The sequence below is a fragment of the Aptenodytes forsteri genome, unplaced genomic scaffold, assembly GCF_000699145.1.
Source record: "Aptenodytes forsteri isolate BGI_AS27 unplaced genomic scaffold, ASM69914v1 Scaffold15, whole genome shotgun sequence".
NCBI classification, from domain to species: Eukaryota; Metazoa; Chordata; class Aves; order Sphenisciformes; family Spheniscidae; genus Aptenodytes; species Aptenodytes forsteri.
The window spans coordinates 21,024-38,201 of record NW_008795129.1 but is presented as its reverse complement, the minus strand read 5'-3'; the positions used below and the strand labels follow the sequence as shown (position 1 = coordinate 38,201).

Here is a 17,178-nt window from a genome sequence, read left to right as displayed (position 1 = left end):
TTTCTGAAGCCTCTGTTCTTAACGGCCATGGATTGACGCCTGCAGCTCCTGTTGAAAGGCCATTTCCAAACGCGCTCCGTGCAAGCTCACAGAACTCTCTTGCAGTTTTGGGGTTTTTTTAAATCAAATCTGAATACAAGTGTCTAACACTGAGTTAGTAACAACTTCCACCCCTTAACATTAACACAAAGATCTAATTCTAGCACATGAAAAAGAAAATTTTCTCAGCTGAAATCCACTTTAAATTTATTTCCACTCTCTGGTGCAGAGAAGCTTCTCCTTTCAGGGTCTGTACTAACAACAGGCGGTAAACAATCAGGCAATTCTTTTGATAGTCTTTCACTTACTAATTCAGTTAGAGACACACAGAACTGATAATACACGTTTCTTAATTTAAATGACGTTTTCTTGCTATTTCTTGTTTTGCTGTCTTGTATTATGTCCAAGTGCTATGTAACAATGGGAATATGAAATTCATTATTATCAAATATCAGAGGCCTCCTAGGAGGGGTCGATTCTTTGTCCGCTTTGTGCAAGAGTTTAAAAAGTCCCGTTCCAATATTCATCGGAATTCCCATGATGATGCACTCAGAAACACCTAGGAAAAAAAAAACCAAACATGTTGAACATCTGCAGAGTACGGATTTACAAAACTGTCTTCATTTGCCCATTCTGTATGTGTCGCCTGTCAAACCTCTTTGAACCTCACACGTAAAGACCCAGGTCTCTTCACTGGAAGAAGTTAAACGGTATGGTCATCAGATCAGTATGTTATCTAGTCTGTCTTATTTAAATTCTAGACAGGAAAAATTCAGCCTAACCTAAACACCTTCTCTAGTGACGAAAGAGCTTCAGAAGGTTTGTTTTTGGAGGAGACGCATTCCACCCAGTGCCAACAGCAGAAGATGAAGGCAAAGTTACTTCATGTTCATTCTCTGACTCGGTGCTAAGACTTCAGTCAAATCTGGCCAAGTTCCCTTGAAACCCCCGCAACTTCCCAGTGGAAGAGGCATACCACTACTTTAGCTTTCTGCATTTTCAAAGTGCTCGTTTTGAATTTAGAAAGTCTGTCCCAACTGTTTTTGATAGCTGTAATATTTTCACAGCGGTGTGCTGACACGTTTATCCAGATCTACTGATGTATACTACTTTTCCAAAGAGCGTTCCACATGACAAACAAGCTATCAGATACCGGTGGTTTTTTCCTCTGTGTACTGTTAACGATCCAAATGACACTTTCGCACGTTCTCGGGAGTGTAAGAATATTGTCCTTCAGATAAATGTTTAAGAAGAAACAATAAAAAGCTGTACCTTTGAATGCACAAAGGATGAAAATCAGTTTGCTTAAAATTCTGGCAAGATTTGATTGGCAATTTAAAAGTATGTGAATGAAGAGTCTGTATTTTTGCTCTTAGACCGTTGCTGCATTTGTACTACATATTTTCCAACATTATGCACTTAAAAATCTTGTGCAAAACAGAATGCTTAGGAGTTACTGTATATTTAGGCCCACTACTTTGTACAGCCCCTACGGCACGCAGGTTACAATGGATAAAGGAAATACTTTTCTAACACCTAGCAGAATAAAACTTACCTGGGTTTTGCACAATGACCTTTCAACCTGAGCCAACCACTGAACCACGGAAACTGCGTGTAGATTTTGGGAGTCCTTCTTCCCTTGCAATACTTCCATGTATATACCAGAAGCCCGTCCACCCCGCCTCCCTTTTGCCTCATGGACAGAGTAATAGTTTGCAGGATCTGACAGCAGCCATGTAGAGCAGGAAACGTTTGGACAGAACATGCCGCGGTAAAAACCAAGTGTATGTTATATATCTGCTCAGGCTAATGGAGGCCAATGAAAATCGTATCGGACGGGTGAAGATAACGATGTTGTTGATGGCAGAAAAACTGCCAGGACAGCACGCTCTGCTCTAATGACCATCCAAGACTCCTCCAGTGCAACGTCTTGTAACGCTACCGGTTACAATCTATTGCAGATCTAGGCATCTGGCTGACAGCCATGAACTGCTGCTCTCACTTTCAGCTGGAAGAAGCTAGGTAGAGATGAAGCCAGTCACACTGCTCTTATTGCAGAGGTTATTTTTGACACTTCCCGTCCAGACTACCTCCTCATAAATGAACGTCACGGCAGTGACCTGTAGCTCTCCCTCCTCATAAATGAACGTCACGGCAGTGATCTGTAGCTCTTAAGAGGTTCCCACTCTTAAGTTAGAAACGAAGGGTGCTGTTGGCTACTCTCTGGGAAGGGGACAGAAAGGCAAGCTGACTGTACCCCTAACCAGTGGCTTGCAGACAGTAGCACTCCTGCTGATCCTGCTTCCAGCATCCAGTGGATGCTGCTGGAACTGGATGTACTCCTCTGCCCGAGTTTGCAACCCACTCTGCCCTCTGAAAGGTGGCATCAGCAATTCGCAGAAGAAAATGCTTGTCTTTCTGTAGGTAAAGCAGGAATCAGCTGTTCCCCATTTTCTCGAGGAGGAAAAAGCATCTTACAAGACAAAAGGGATTCAAAGGCCACATGGTCTAAAACTACACCCACACATTCAGGAGAAGCACTGATTTGAGATGCCATTCGGTTCAGCACCTATAGTTGATTTTGGGTACATACTCATTTTTCTTGGCAACGGTTATAATTTTTTTCTGGCTCTGGGGATGCAAACCCATGAGTGTGTAAGAGTCTTTTCATAGCAATTCAAAGAGATAACTAGTGATGGTCAGGCAGCTGCACAGCACTTTTTCATACAAGCAAGCCAGTATCATCTCTTCAGTTTTGGAAGACAGACAACAATTTTCTGTTTTGTCCATTCCATTTCCTTATTTGAACGAAAACATTTATATAGAAGGCAACATGAGAAGTTCTCTGGTTTCCGCATTATTCAAAACAAGATTTTACCAGCTCAGAGGGGACTTTGAGAAAACATTTTCTTTTCCTTGCTGTCCGGGATGCAATCAGTCTCCCACAGGATCCTTGCTTTAATCACGGGCAAATAATAATTAAATAAAATAAGAAAATCCCACTCACGTGGAACGCTGGACAGCCAGAAAGTGGCAGAGTTCTTAAAATACAAACTAGCAATACAACGGTTTCTAACAGATTCCAGCGATTCAGAAAATATACTGTCCACAAAGCACTGTTTCAAATTGACTACACTTTCTAAGACCACCTAGAAATACACACAAACTAGTAAACCTTAACATAATACAGTCATATTTTTATACTTCATTAGCACCCAGAAAATCCAAATGAGCGGTGACAGCTCCAGGATGGCAGGCCTTACATAAACTGATGATGAAGAGGGTGAAACCTGCTTGACTTCTCCTTTTCTCTGTTTAATGTACTAGATAGAGACTTCCAAAATGTACGTAGCTCAAAGGAGAAAGAAATCTGGGAGGAATGGGGGCAAAGGAGTTTAAAAAAAGAAAAATAATTTCAATTCCAAGTATTAGAGTGCATGGTAGAAATGCAAAATTAAGAGACAAACAGAATGACAAAACTCATCTATTTGAATTTTCCATTTGGCTGTATGTGTGTGCACATGCATGCACTTGTGTGCATGTATACATATATTTTTAAACTCTTATCGGATTCTTTCATTAATTCAGTGAGAAGATGATTCGGTGGATGTTAATGAACTTAACTTTAAAACTGAAGAACAGAGACGTTTAAAAAGAAATTTCTCAGGGCAGGAATTGTCTCTGTTCTGTTAATGAACAGAGTACTGATAAACAAGGCTTCTAATTTAAAAAAAAAACAAACGCTAACAATTTTTATCTATTTAGATCAGAACTAACTGAAGTAGTCAAAAACTTTGCCTTTCTGTTTATTTCTAGGTACAACTGACAAATCACATAAGCCATCATTATGCACAGTATGATATTCAGCTATGCTACCTGAGACATGTATGTCTTCCTACTTCTTATTAGGAATGAAACCGAAACTGAAATACTGAACGGGGTACTAGATTCCATAATCAGCTCTAGGTGTTGAAGATATACAAACTTTTACAATTGAAAAACCAGAACTACTGACAGTGGGACAAATTTCCTGGTATTTCACTGAGCTATGTGGTGAGAAGTAAAACCAAATCACTAAAAGTCTACTTTAAGAAACGTGTAACAAATGTCCAACTGACTTCAAGATCTCTGATTGAGATTAGAAGTAGAGAACCATCCACCAAACTTCTAGGATCAAGAAGTATGGATCAGCCTCATCAGCCTGAAGTTTTTGGCACGTAAGCTGAGCAGAAAGCTTAACAAGGGCAAAAATCCAATGCTTTGAAGAGGTTTAGAGATGCTGGGTAAGGACCACAAACTGCAACAGAATTTGCAATACCCACCACAAACAGAATCCTTCTGTCCGAAGTAGGCAGCATCAAAGAGATGGTCTGCAGTCTTTTCAAAAGAAGCCAGCATCAACACGCTTTCCTTCATTTTTGCCAGTCCAAACCTAGTAATGCCCAGCACTTCACCCTTGATTGATGGAAAAACCCAAAGAAAGACTATCACAATAGTGGCTGGAGGTCAGTTACGTTTGCTAAAGCAGCAAATCAAGTGAACATCAGAAATGTAGTTTTTAGTCGAACAAACACATGAAACAAGTAGTAAGTAAAAAGGTTACTATCTACAATATAGCATTGTCATAATATGCTGCTTCACAGTTAACCATCCTGAAGGTTAATAGTTTGGTAGTAATCATTATTTAAGTAAAACAGAAGTGTTTATTCATACACAACAGAAGCTGTCATAAGTAGTTGAACATCAGAAATGTAGTTTTTAGTCGAACAAACACATGAAACAAGTAGTAAGTAAAAAGGTTACTATCTACAATATAGCATTGTCATAATATGCTGCTTCACAGTTAACCATCCTGAAGGTTAATAGTTTGGTAGTAATCATTATTTAAGTAAAACAGAAGTGTTTATTCATACACAACAGAAGCTGTCATAAGTAGTTAATAGATGATTTAAAGGGTGTTTTTTTTTTTTTTTTTTTATAGCAAGAATATTGGAAAGATTGAAAGAAACATGGCCATGAGAACCCCCCCCACAATTATAAATGAGTTGCTGAGCTACAAACTTCAGTGGGGTCCGAGAGCACTATGCTGAAGCTACTGCCTATTGTCTACTGATAAATCTTGACTTCAGCTGCCAGGAGATTAAATGTTAAATCTTCATTTTTTCCACTCTCCAGAAGAAAAGTAACTAGCTTTTTAAACTAACTTGGTTTGTTTCTGCCTCTGTTTCTAACAAACATCCTGATTATAACAGACTGTGCACAGAAGCACAAGTCAGAAGTACAGACAAAAGAACGCATGCTAGGAGCCCAACAAGTGTAAAACACTGCACTCTGGTGCCCTTTTCCACTATTGTGTTGCAGCTCCACACGGCCAGCCCTGGGAACTGCTGCAGCTCAGTACAACAAAGCCCTACAGTTTTGGGACAAGTCAGAACTCCTTCATCCATTTTACCCAAATTAAACCCTTGCACTCTGGCAGGCAAAGTGGAAAATCTTGCTTCACTAAGTGTACTCAAATCTAAAAAACATATCGGATGCGAAGGAAAGAAAGTCAATCAATAAAGAACAGATACGATTTTCTACTAACAAGTTCTGGAAGACTGTTCATGCTCTACATGTAATCTGATTCTATTTGTAATGTCTGTATCCTTTGACTCTTATATACAGTGCAGCTGCTATGAACCACACCCCATGTGGTTTTCTGCACAGCAAGCCTTAAATTGCACGCATGGTTACCCAAACAGTTGATTTTCATACCGCAATTTTTAGGATTCCTATTTCCAATATGAAGTTATGATTCCCTACTCATTATATCAACTTGTTTTCAGTCAAAATAGACCTTCTCCCCCCTACACCCAAGAACTAGATTAATTAAGCATTTTGTTTGATGTACAAACAACAGTATTTGGTCAGTGCAGCCTACAATTCTTTAAACCCATAACTGATTTCCGTCTCCCTAGCTCACCCATCCTTCTCAAACATGGCAAAACTAATTTGTATAAACAGGCCAATGTAACATGTAGAAAAAGCATCGTACAAACCTTGTAAGTCATTAGATCAGACAGCAACATAACATGTCTCCTGTCAATGCTCATACCATGGTTCACCATTGTATACTGAATCTCATTGATAATGGTTGTCCGAGCAGCTTCAATTCCTAGTGTCTTCTCTACCTACACAGGAGATTATGTTAGAGCCAAATGCTTGGAGCAAGTATATTCCTGGAACAAATACCATCTGATGTCAGATAATACTCCATTTCCATTACTACTCTTTTGCATTTCTCCGGTTTAAAAATATTTATAGAAAAAGCTTCTTTGAAGTGAACAGTGCTGCCAGTCGAATTATTCTCTTGCGATAATGCATTCTGACAACTATTAGTGAAACCAGGCTTGATTAGATATCAACTGCTGCATCTGAGCACAAACAAGCACTTGTAATAAAGATGCTATGGGGAAAACACCCACAGTACCCATCTGAACATTACCTCGTAAGTGTTGTTAGAGGATGTTTTTGTTCCTTTCACTCCGTGAGTAGCCATAACAGCTCGCAGATTATCACCTTCAACCAGAAGTTTGTATTTTTCCTTTCCACTTTGTTCATCAATATGAATGACAGCTCGGGAAACCTCTGGTATACCTTGCACTACAACCTTCACAAAACAAAAAAAACTGGTAACTTTGATGTGTACAGTAATGCAGTATAAAAGGGTAACCCTTATCAGCATTCAAACCTATTTAGAAGCTCCAGTCTTTGGAGTAAACGCTCAGTTAAAACACATATGAAGTAAGATTTCCTGCTCTTAAATACACTAGTGCAAATGTGGCATTCACGCTGTACTATTAACCTTACTCACTACCTACATTTTTTATTTTATGCCAGATATCCTGACACTCAGACCTAGGTCTCTAAACGGTGGTAGATCCACACAAATGAAAGGCATTCTGCCATAATAAGGTTCACTTATCACTATTTTAAAAATCCAAAGGAGACAGTCTCCTCACAGAAAGCTGCAAAAACGCCAGATACTGTCATGCGGTTCAATTCTAGCTGGAAGAAGATATAACTATTTCATACAACTGCTGCACTCAGAATGCTTCAGTAAATGTTGTAAGGAAAGCATCGAGGCTTCAATTTTATTTAGAAAGATTAGTAACGGAAGCTTAGTTTCAGCTGTAAAGCAGTAGCGTCGCGATCTAAGAGTTGTGGACTCAGCGTATCTTCATTGTCAATACTGACAAGAATTGTTTCGTCTTCCCACCATAGAACTCCAAATTATCGTTACTGATTACCTCCCACAAAAGCATGAGACAGCCTTTGTTTTTACCTTTGGTAGTTCTTCCTTCAGGGACTGCAATACGTAATACATTGAACTCTTGCTATTTTCACGAGGGGTCACGCATACAACTGCTTCTCCATGGACAGCAACATCCCCGGGCTTTACTCTGAGTTTAGATATGCAGATAGAGTAGCGCACAGTCTCTGCATTCACCTGTGGCAAAAGTCAGCCAGCAAACATCAGGGTATCTCTCTTAACGTATATAAATCTGCTCAAATACGTGCAGCAGTCTTTCAACAGAATATAACAAAGCGGGATGTAGAAAAATAAACAAAAATTGTCACTCCTGTAAATTGCATGAAATACTATCCTATGCTGAGGGTACCAGCCTATATGTTAACTAACGGACAGAAATGGCATCCTCGTATCTAGCAAGACACCAAGAAATGAATGTATGTTCTCTTGTTTCCAAATAAAGGAAAAATTATCCACTTTACAAGGGAAAAAAAGGAAAAAAAAAATTCCAGATGTAATGTAGCCACAGGACATCCTTCGTTCACTTTCTTTCTTTAACTTCCACTGGTCTGATTTCTGTTTCTAGGACAGTATTAAGAGACCCTTTGGAACTTACCCAAGGCATATTCTGCATAAGAACCGAACAACTCACCTCTAATCTCAGTAGTCTAATGCGCTCTAAAGACAGCTTCACTAGGATGAAACAATCATCTGGAAGAAACACTTCCTCAATATATTCTGAAATCTTTAAGAGATCAGGACAAAACAGTTAGCATGTGAAAAAGGTTAAAATGCCCCACAGCAATTGGCTAATGTTTACATTTAAAGCATTAGCAATAATACAATTTTTCCTACCTCTCCTAACAAAGTTTTCTCAATTCTTCCTTTAACCAGACGGGCAAAATCAGGATCATCATCTTTGTCCAACTGTGCTGTTATAATAGGGGTGCTACAAAGAATAAACACACCAAAAAACCCAGTTAGGAAATTGCTCAGCTAGATTACAGATGGCAATTTGAACTACAGCTTGCCTTATGGAACCTATCTCGTATCTAGAGTAGTATTTAATAAGATAGAGAGACCTTCAGCTTCCTCAGGTACATTTAAGGAAATTATTGTTCATGTACTTCAGGCTGGTAAAAACAAGCAAACACACAAGAGATTATAACACAACAACTAGCGACTATTTTCATGGTGTACACTGTTCTAGTATTATTTAAGTATGGCTTCACGGATACCTAGGAATAGGTATGCTTCAACTACCGCTAAACACCAGAAAGTTTCACAATACATGAGAGACACCTAATGGGATATTAAACTTAGTAAGTAACGACTTTACCTCATTTGATTTTCAGAAAAATAAAACTTGTCTCTTCTCTGGCCCTAAGTATCACTTAGTTGGACAGACATTAGGTTTTTCTTGTTTGGGTATTCCATGCATTCCATGTTGTCTAGTATATTACTGAGAACAGGGAAATGCTATCGCATATTGCAAATTTATCCATCAGGTTTCACTTGGGCAAAGGGAAAAAACCAAACCAAAACAATGTTAGTACCTAATAGCCTTTGAAGCATTAATGATTTCTTTGATTCTTGGCACACCCAAAGTAATGTTCATTGAAGCAACACCAGCAAAATGGAAAGTCTTCAGAGTCATCTGTGTGCCAGGCTCACCAATACTCTGTGCACAAAGAGCTCCGACTGCAGAACCAGGCTCCATCTGTGCCCTGATAAAGAAATTCTCTTATAAAAAAATACAGAAAGACACATAGAACTCAATAAGGCATAAAATCCTAAGCAAGCAAAGACAGAAACTATCCTGGTAGATACATAAGAAGTTTGTTAATTTTTTTTTTTTAAATAAATAACGAGGAGAGAGGTTAAAAGGTCACCAATACTCAAGACTGATCTCATGCAAGGCAAGAAGATGCCCTGTCATACAGGCATTCCTCAGGTCTAGCATAACATCCGTAACAGAAAACAAAACGCTTGTCCTCCTTCTCCTAAGCATCAAGCAATAGATTCAGGATTCCCCATTCAGGGAAATCCCACACGCTAACATTTCCAAAACTCCCCTTTATATGTTTAAGCATGAGACACCTTTATTAAGTCGTCTTTAAGAAATTACTATGAAGATTACTTTTTAATCAGAGCAAAATCCAGATATTAATGCCTTCTTGTTTTCATCTTATTCAAAAGCCCTGTACTGATCACCTACTTTCCCTTCAGGTTATGCATGTAATGGGCTCATTCCCACATTTCCCCCTTTCTAAAATTTATCTACTTTGAGAACTGGTTGTCCTTACAGGACAAAAAATGAAGACCACTACTCTACAATATGCAATCTCACAATGAGACGTTGAGGGGTGGCTTACATTCTTCCCTACAATTTTGTTCAGATCCTGCAGTTAGGATTCTTAAGCTTTCACAGAGTGCAATGTGATCTGCTTTTCTAGAGCAAATATAACCTCTGAACTTAAGGCACAATACCACTTCCTAAATCGATCTAAGTTGTAGCAACTTCTTGCATTTTCCTTGATGAACTCTTACCAAGTAAAATTGCTGTCTAATAGTGATTTAGCTAAAAGAATTAATTCTGGATGACTGTGAAACAAAATTATTTAAGTAGAGGTTATTGTTTTCACTATTATTTGGAGTTCTCTTTACATTCATGTCATATCTACCCAAAAATTGCTGAAATCTCAGCTGAGAGTGTTGTCCTGGTAAAATGACAGTAGTCTATAAAACAATCATCATAGCAATTAGATCCTTCCCAAGGATACCATCTTTCAGTTGTCAGATCAGCATAATATAGTATGCCAAAACAACTTACTACAGTAAAATAGGTAATTCATGTTTAAGAACACTTAAGGCAAACGTAAGCAAGTAATCCTCGTAACTGAAAGCAGAAAACTGGTAATTGCTTTGAAATAGTTATGTTAAGAATTTAACATATACATGCATTTTCTAGAAAAAGAAAAAATATTAACAAACAATTGATGTGGGTGAGCGTGAGGCCACAAAGCAGATGTCACCAATGGCTGCATGCCAATGGACAAATCCAAGGAGTCTAAGTAAATGAAACAACTCTCAATGGATAAAGAGATGAAAACATCCACACTATCACTATCTTGTGATACAGAAAGCTCCTACAAGCGCGTAACAGATTCAAGAACACCTTAGCGTGAAGTGTGACATAACTCTTCACAGACTGTGTAGATCAAGAATAACCATCAAGATTCATATGGATTTGAAACTCATCTATTCAGACGTTATTTTGCATGGACTCTTTGAAGGTTTGGAACAATCTCCTGCAAGAGGGGGAGGAAGGGAACATGTCTGCCAGTGGGTGTAAAAATGTTAGTGTTTAAACAATATCCTCTCTCACTCTGAATCCTATCACTTTTGGCTTTTACCAGAATCTGCTGTCAAAACACAATCTGTGCATGTAAGCAGTAAGCAGCTTTAGAAGAAAACTGTGTTTGCTGGTATGATTACTACTAGTTCAGAAGAAAGGTGCCTGAACACAAGCAGATAGCTTTGCATGTTCAAGAAATATAAAATGAAATGTAAAGCATTTTTTCTACAATGTAAAAGGAAACCAAACAAATCAGTAAGAGTCTTCTAATGAAAGAATCTGATTATGACTCAAGACAGAAAGGTAAAAACCTCAGCTCTGTCAGACCTCTAAAACTGTCGTAAAAGACTCAACTCTGCCTTAACAAACCCACCTCTAGATGGCGATGCTTTTTTTTTTTTGGCATTCTACCTTTGTCTTGCAATGTTTATGTCATCGGGGCCAACTGTTTCTTATTCTTTGTTTGTATTGCATTCACAGCAGAACCAACATTCATACAATAAAAATAGCAAAATACACTCCTAGACTGCTAAACTGGGGGGGGGATATATTGAGAAAATAACAGGCTAAACACTTACCTCATGTATTTGTCCCTGCAAGTCTCTAGAAACTTCTCTAGTTGTGTTGGAGTAATCCTATCCAACTGATATAAAACTCGTGGCTGAAAAGAGAATAGAACAGTTGGAAAAGCAATAGCTTATGAAGATTTAAAATAACTACGTAATTACTCCCTTGAAACTGATTACCTCTGTTGTGCCATTGTCATTGATGCCATACTTGTCCCTAGTTTTTTTTATCTTCTCAGAAACACCTTTGATGAATTTTTTAATTTCCTGAAATTACATTAAAACAACAGTAAGCAAAGACATGGTCTTCATATTGAAGTCTTCAGCAGTAAGTTATTTGCTTAGAGCTCCAAATGGAACGTTAACAATAATAAATTAACAATGCACAATATGAAGAGAGGAACAATCGAAACTTAGACACGCACATACACTAGAATTTAGCAAACCAGATTCACTCTTGTGTAACCACAAATTAGTAGCAGTACATGAGGAATATGGTCCACGCTGAATAAAAGCATCCTTCCTGAGCACACACTGAAAATTTAAGAGATTTGACTTCGGCCGATCCTTCCCTCCTACCCACCACTTACTGAAACTGATTCTGCCATCAAAAAAACCAACCAACCCAACCCTCAAAATTCTTATTTTCTGAGTATAGTGACACAAACACATTCTCACTCATTTCTCAGTACTCAAAATAAGTCAAAGGGGAAAGACTGTGGCAAGAGAGGAATTATATAAAGGACACCTGCTGGATAGATTTCAGAGATTCAAGACGTACTTTATTTGGGGAGAAAAACCCCTCAAAATTGATATATACACGTCAGTCTCTACCTAACATAGTTCAAATAGCTTCTCTATGCTGTGGAGAGGTCTTGAAGATAATTGCATTTAACATGTAGTAGTACATAAGCCTTTCACTCTCTTACCAGGTTTACCCAAAAGCAGTTCTAGCAGTCTTTACTGGAACATAAATTGAAACAATACTGGTTTATTTTGGGGTTTTTTTTTTACAACTGAATTCATAAATCGTTATCAAAACACTTCTATTACATTCTAACAGAATCCTCAGATTCTCAAAATAAACAACTTCCTTACTGGTATTCAAGGTATTTTCAGATAGTACATTATTTTCTGTGAATACTAGAACAAAGTTCAAACGAAGGAACCGACAACAGAAGTGTGCTGCTGGAACGGATGCTTCAAGTTGTTTCCCCACTTGGTTGACAACAGGATGCATTCACACATTTCTGCCCCTTTTGCCCTGCAGTAAGTCATATTAATTCACAAATGAAATATTTTGCCACTTTAAAGGTTTTTGACCCTGAAATCTTTGCATAAAATTATTTATTTTCTAAAATAAGTGTTAAGCAATAATGTGGTATTAGAAAAATAAATCTTTTTACTACAGGTGCATTAAAAAAAGGAATATTGCAGGACTTGCAGAAGATCATCCAGAACATTTGATCTAGTGAAAAAAAGAACCACTAAGGAGAGACTTTAAAAGTAATTCCATCTTGAAAGATGCTCCTTTTGTGGAGGGGCAGGAAGGGAGGAATGGAAGGGGAAGAAGGCAGAAGGTGTAACACTAACTTCTCCCTCCAGAACACTGAAGACTAAGTTCTTTTAAATTTTCACCTACTCACATAAAACCAGGGGAGAGTAATAATAATCACACCACCACCAACTCCTCAAAAGAAGCTGTCATGCTGGCTGAGAAACTGGGTCATGTGGTCACACGGAGAAAGTCCACAATAGGGCAGACTTAAGACCAAACCAGCATAGGACTGCAAATAGCATTATGGCAAACTATTTATTGTCAACTTTTCCTCTTTGACAGTCCCTGAGTTCCAAAATACTTTAAAAAAAAAAAAGTCTCCAACATACTAAATCAATTGTTATATATCATTATGAACTGTAAAAATAAAGTACTCAAATGATACATTATTTCCATACACTAGAGCCAAAAAATGTGAGAAATAAAAGATAAATCTCTGAAGACATTTATTTTTCACTGTCAAAAGTTTTATTCATGCACAAGAACTGAAAGAGGAGAAGACCTATTCCTCTCAACTTTCAATTATCTGTTGGCAGTTTATCCAAACTATGGATTAATTTATGCTACAAATAGAAGGAAAATGTAGCTCACTCTTTGCTGAGCCTGTCTGTCTCTATGGACTTACCATCTTCAGTGCAACACTGTCCCCTGTGAGCACAGCTATGTAACTTCCACAGCGAGCTCAAGAAACCATCGGTTCTTTCACATCGCCTAAACCTATCAAGTCTTTTAGTCTGGACCTGTTTTAACAAAAAGGCACCAAACTGACTCAGTAAGCTCTGGCTCAACGTGGGCCTTGTCAGCTCCTACAGCCGACATTTAGTCAAAACAGCAGCCCAGGGTATAAAGCCTAGTCACCCAGGTGTTTGCATCATGTTTCCCAGCACTTAAGCTAGTGGGATCATTTCTATACGTGAAGCGCTGCTAATGCAAGAATCCTCACAGTTAAGAAGCCCACTGAAAGGCAGAGTGGTACAGACAATCCCGCAAGATTCAGCAATAATCCGTTCAAGTCCGGGCAGACCCATTAGGTCAGCTCTACACATGCCAGCACCGACTGGCTGCGTGCTCAGCCTTTTTCCATGTTCGCACCACACTCCCCAGTACTCATATTCTATCATCTCCAAAAAAAACACAGAAAAATGATGGAATTTTTATGATTTTTTTTTTGATTGTGAGGGTTTCTAAAGATTTTCCCAATTTCAATAAGAACAAAAATTTCCTTTCACCTGTATCTTAATATACTCAAATATGTTGAAATATTAACACGATTGAAACTGTGCCAGCCAACAATCTGCTTTTTCATCAGTTGAATTCCCTCCAGTGAGGGCAGAGTGCAGGCAGAATGAACGCTAGTCTGTTTGAAAAAGGCTATTTAGACATACTGTTTTCTGGACAACAGTGAATAAGCCCATTATAGGAACCTCCCGGTAAAGTAACAGCGATAAGAAATATCTCTGTTCTGGAAGGGAAAAGTGGAGGAAGGGATAGGAAAACATCAGAAAAACACGCTAATATCCCTAAAAGTTGAAAGAAGGAGTTTTAGAAAGGAAAGTCATGCTCTAAAAGAAAGTTTCCTCAAATCCTCAAAATGCTAAAATTTAACTATGGGGATTAATGCACGTGTCATGGTTTTCACCTTTAAAAAGGAATTGGGTAAATTATTCTGGTGAATGCCTACATTATAATTTAACAAGCAGTAATGTATATATGCTAATCAGTTACTTTAGCACTATACACACATCTTTAGCTAAAAAGCACTAACATTAATGCTCACACAGTGCACACACATGCTACAATTACCTCATTATATTTTTCATAACCTGTCTCAGTTAATGCCTTCAAGGATGAACAGAAAAAAAAAAAGAACAGGAAAGAAGAAAATGTAACAGTATCTAAAACTTAAAAATCTTAAGTTAAACTAATTACCATTACGGTGATGTAGCCATATCTGTGCTTCTGAAAAAGAACAGGAAAGAAGAAAATCTAACAGTATCTAAAACTTAAAAATCTTAAGTTAAACTAATTACCATTACGGTGATGTAGCCATATCTGTGCTTCTGAAATTAACAGCAATTATTTAGATTTTCCTGATACAATTAAAAAGATGTACACCTCAAAGAACAGCTTCATCTCCAAACTTTGATATTAATACACTGCATTTTTTTTTTCTTTCAGAGATGCAGTTAAGATTTACAGCATATTTCAAGTATGGATATAATTATTTTTTCAACTCTGCTCTAGCAACCGAATCGCAAATCAGGTTTATAAACAGCTGCTTACTAGTTTTGTTACCTTCTGCTCTGAAGCACTCTGATCTATTAAAAAGAAACCCTTCAAAAGCAGGTCACAATTCATTTTGTTCTCATCACTGCCAGTAATCAGAAGGTTCATCAAGGTAACACCTTTACGTGTCCACAGGCAGGTTAATTCTACACTTCTTATCACTGTCTCCCAAAGTAGTCTTAAGTGACGCTGCCCTCATAAATATTAAAATTGCTTAATGCTCTTTCAAACAAATTGACTTTTACAAGTCGAAGTGCAAGCAGCCGTGTGAACATTCACTCATCCTTAAAAGACATGTAAGTGCTCCCCAGAAGATAAGCCCTGTCCAGCAAAGCACTTCATATGACAAGAGTTTTTTGCTGCGTTAGTATCGTAAGAAAGCAAGGTAAATAGGTGTAAGTGTATAGCTGGTGTTTCTATTACAGAAAAACAAGCAAATGAGTAAAAACAGTTAGTCAGAAAGTTGATAATATCAAAACATATGCATAATAACAGAGTATAAGACTCAGTCCTAGTGGTTGCTTACATAGAGTCAGTAAGTATTATTTCATTTCTGATGTCCCAGGGGAAGCACATAATTACTGTATCGCCTTGCTATAGAGAGAAATTCCAGCAAGGTATCTCAGATTAGCGGCACCTTCTACTCAAAAATCACTAGATTTTTCCTCTCATTTCTAACGTTTCTGTGGTGAGCATGAACAACTACCATAGTAAGAATTAAAATTACTAGTCCTACCTCCCCACCCACTAAATGTACAGAAATATATTACTGAACAAACTACTACTCCTGCTACTAATGCATACAATTCAGCCATTGCTCCTACAGATTGGTAAGACCATTTTATTTAATTTCCTTGATTTATAAGGAAGAGTTAATCACAGCATGATAAGGAAGCGAGATAATTACCTGCAGAAAACTGTCTCGGCAGCAAAGAAATTCATTCTTCTTCATGATGGACTCAGATGTTAACACCAATTCATTTTTACTAAGGGCTGGTTCACTTCTGCATGGATATACAGCCTTAAGAGGAAAAAAAGTTACTTCTTCACATAAAACATACGCACAAAAACTTCATTGTAAAGACACAGAATATAGTTGCATACAACTGATTAACAGCATTCTTTAGTTTTGGTTGGTTTGGGTTTTTGGGGGTTTGTTTGTTTGTTTTTTTACCATATGATACCAGACTATTGTGAAGAGAAGTTCCACATACACTTCTACTTACTTATGTAAATCTGAAGGTATACACACACACAAACACTTCTAATTCTATCAATTTATTACACTCACATTACAGAAATCCCAACAGTCATTTCAGCAAAAGGCTTTTGTCTGTGGTGGTGGTGGTGATGGGAGAACAACCAACAAACAAACCCACCACAAAACCAAACAATACCCTTCTTCAAACATCACAATATGTCCAGAGTTATCATAGAACAGTTTGGGTTGGAAGGGACCTTTAAAGGTCATCTAGTGCAACCCCCCTGAGTTATTCAACAACACATCAGGCCTCTGACTTAAGAAGCAGTTCAACACAAAGAACATACATGTCTTGATTTAATAAGTAATTACTTTGTGTAATGTAAGTCCAATCTAGTACCCAACTAAGCCAGCAGTAATTTATCTAGTTAGTTGGATATTAGGCCCTAGAACTATGTCTAAGCACAGAAGAAAATTCTATTTTTTGCAGCTTATACACAGTTCGGTCCTAGTTGCTCTGTTCTAATGTAAAAAATATCTGTAACTCTTAGTACACACATGCTGAAAGACTGAGCAGGACCACTCGAAAAGGCAATTTAAAAATAAATTCTTCAACTGAAACAATTCTCCCCATAATTTACTACTCCCTCCTACACGCTTAATAGTCTCTTCACACTTCCAACAAAGATTTCAGTAATCCTTACCCTGATATTGTCTAAAACTCGCTTGAATTCCAGCGGTTCATCCTTTCCTTCCATGGCTGCAGGATCCAAGCCATCTCCTCCATAAATAAACTGTATAATGTCACCAGTAGAACTTCTGACTGTCAAATCATACTGTGAGCAAAGATCTTCAAGTAATTTTACCAGCCGCCTC

At 37.9% G+C, this 17,178-nt stretch overlaps 1 protein-coding gene across 1 annotated transcript in view; it reads right to left on the bottom strand.

Annotated features, from left to right (window-relative positions):
• Window positions 1-230: 230 nt before the first annotated feature.
• POLR3A (RNA polymerase III subunit A) overlaps window positions 231-17,178 on the bottom strand; it is a 37,760-nt gene continuing 20,812 nt past the window's right edge. Inside the window, exons 20-31 of the mRNA XM_009277974.2 lie at window positions 17,007-17,175; window positions 16,009-16,122; window positions 11,438-11,524; window positions 11,270-11,352; window positions 8,890-9,060; window positions 8,189-8,282; window positions 7,986-8,078; window positions 7,367-7,531; window positions 6,527-6,691; window positions 6,081-6,212; window positions 4,362-4,494; window positions 231-598 (exon numbers count right to left, since the gene is read on the bottom strand). Coding sequence (XP_009276249.2) covers window positions 450-598; window positions 4,362-4,494; window positions 6,081-6,212; window positions 6,527-6,691; window positions 7,367-7,531; window positions 7,986-8,078; window positions 8,189-8,282; window positions 8,890-9,060; window positions 11,270-11,352; window positions 11,438-11,524; window positions 16,009-16,122; window positions 17,007-17,175 — 1,555 coding nt within the window. The 3' untranslated portion in view covers window positions 231-449. The remainder of the gene's footprint in view (window positions 599-4,361; window positions 4,495-6,080; window positions 6,213-6,526; window positions 6,692-7,366; window positions 7,532-7,985; window positions 8,079-8,188; window positions 8,283-8,889; window positions 9,061-11,269; window positions 11,353-11,437; window positions 11,525-16,008; window positions 16,123-17,006; window positions 17,176-17,178) is intronic.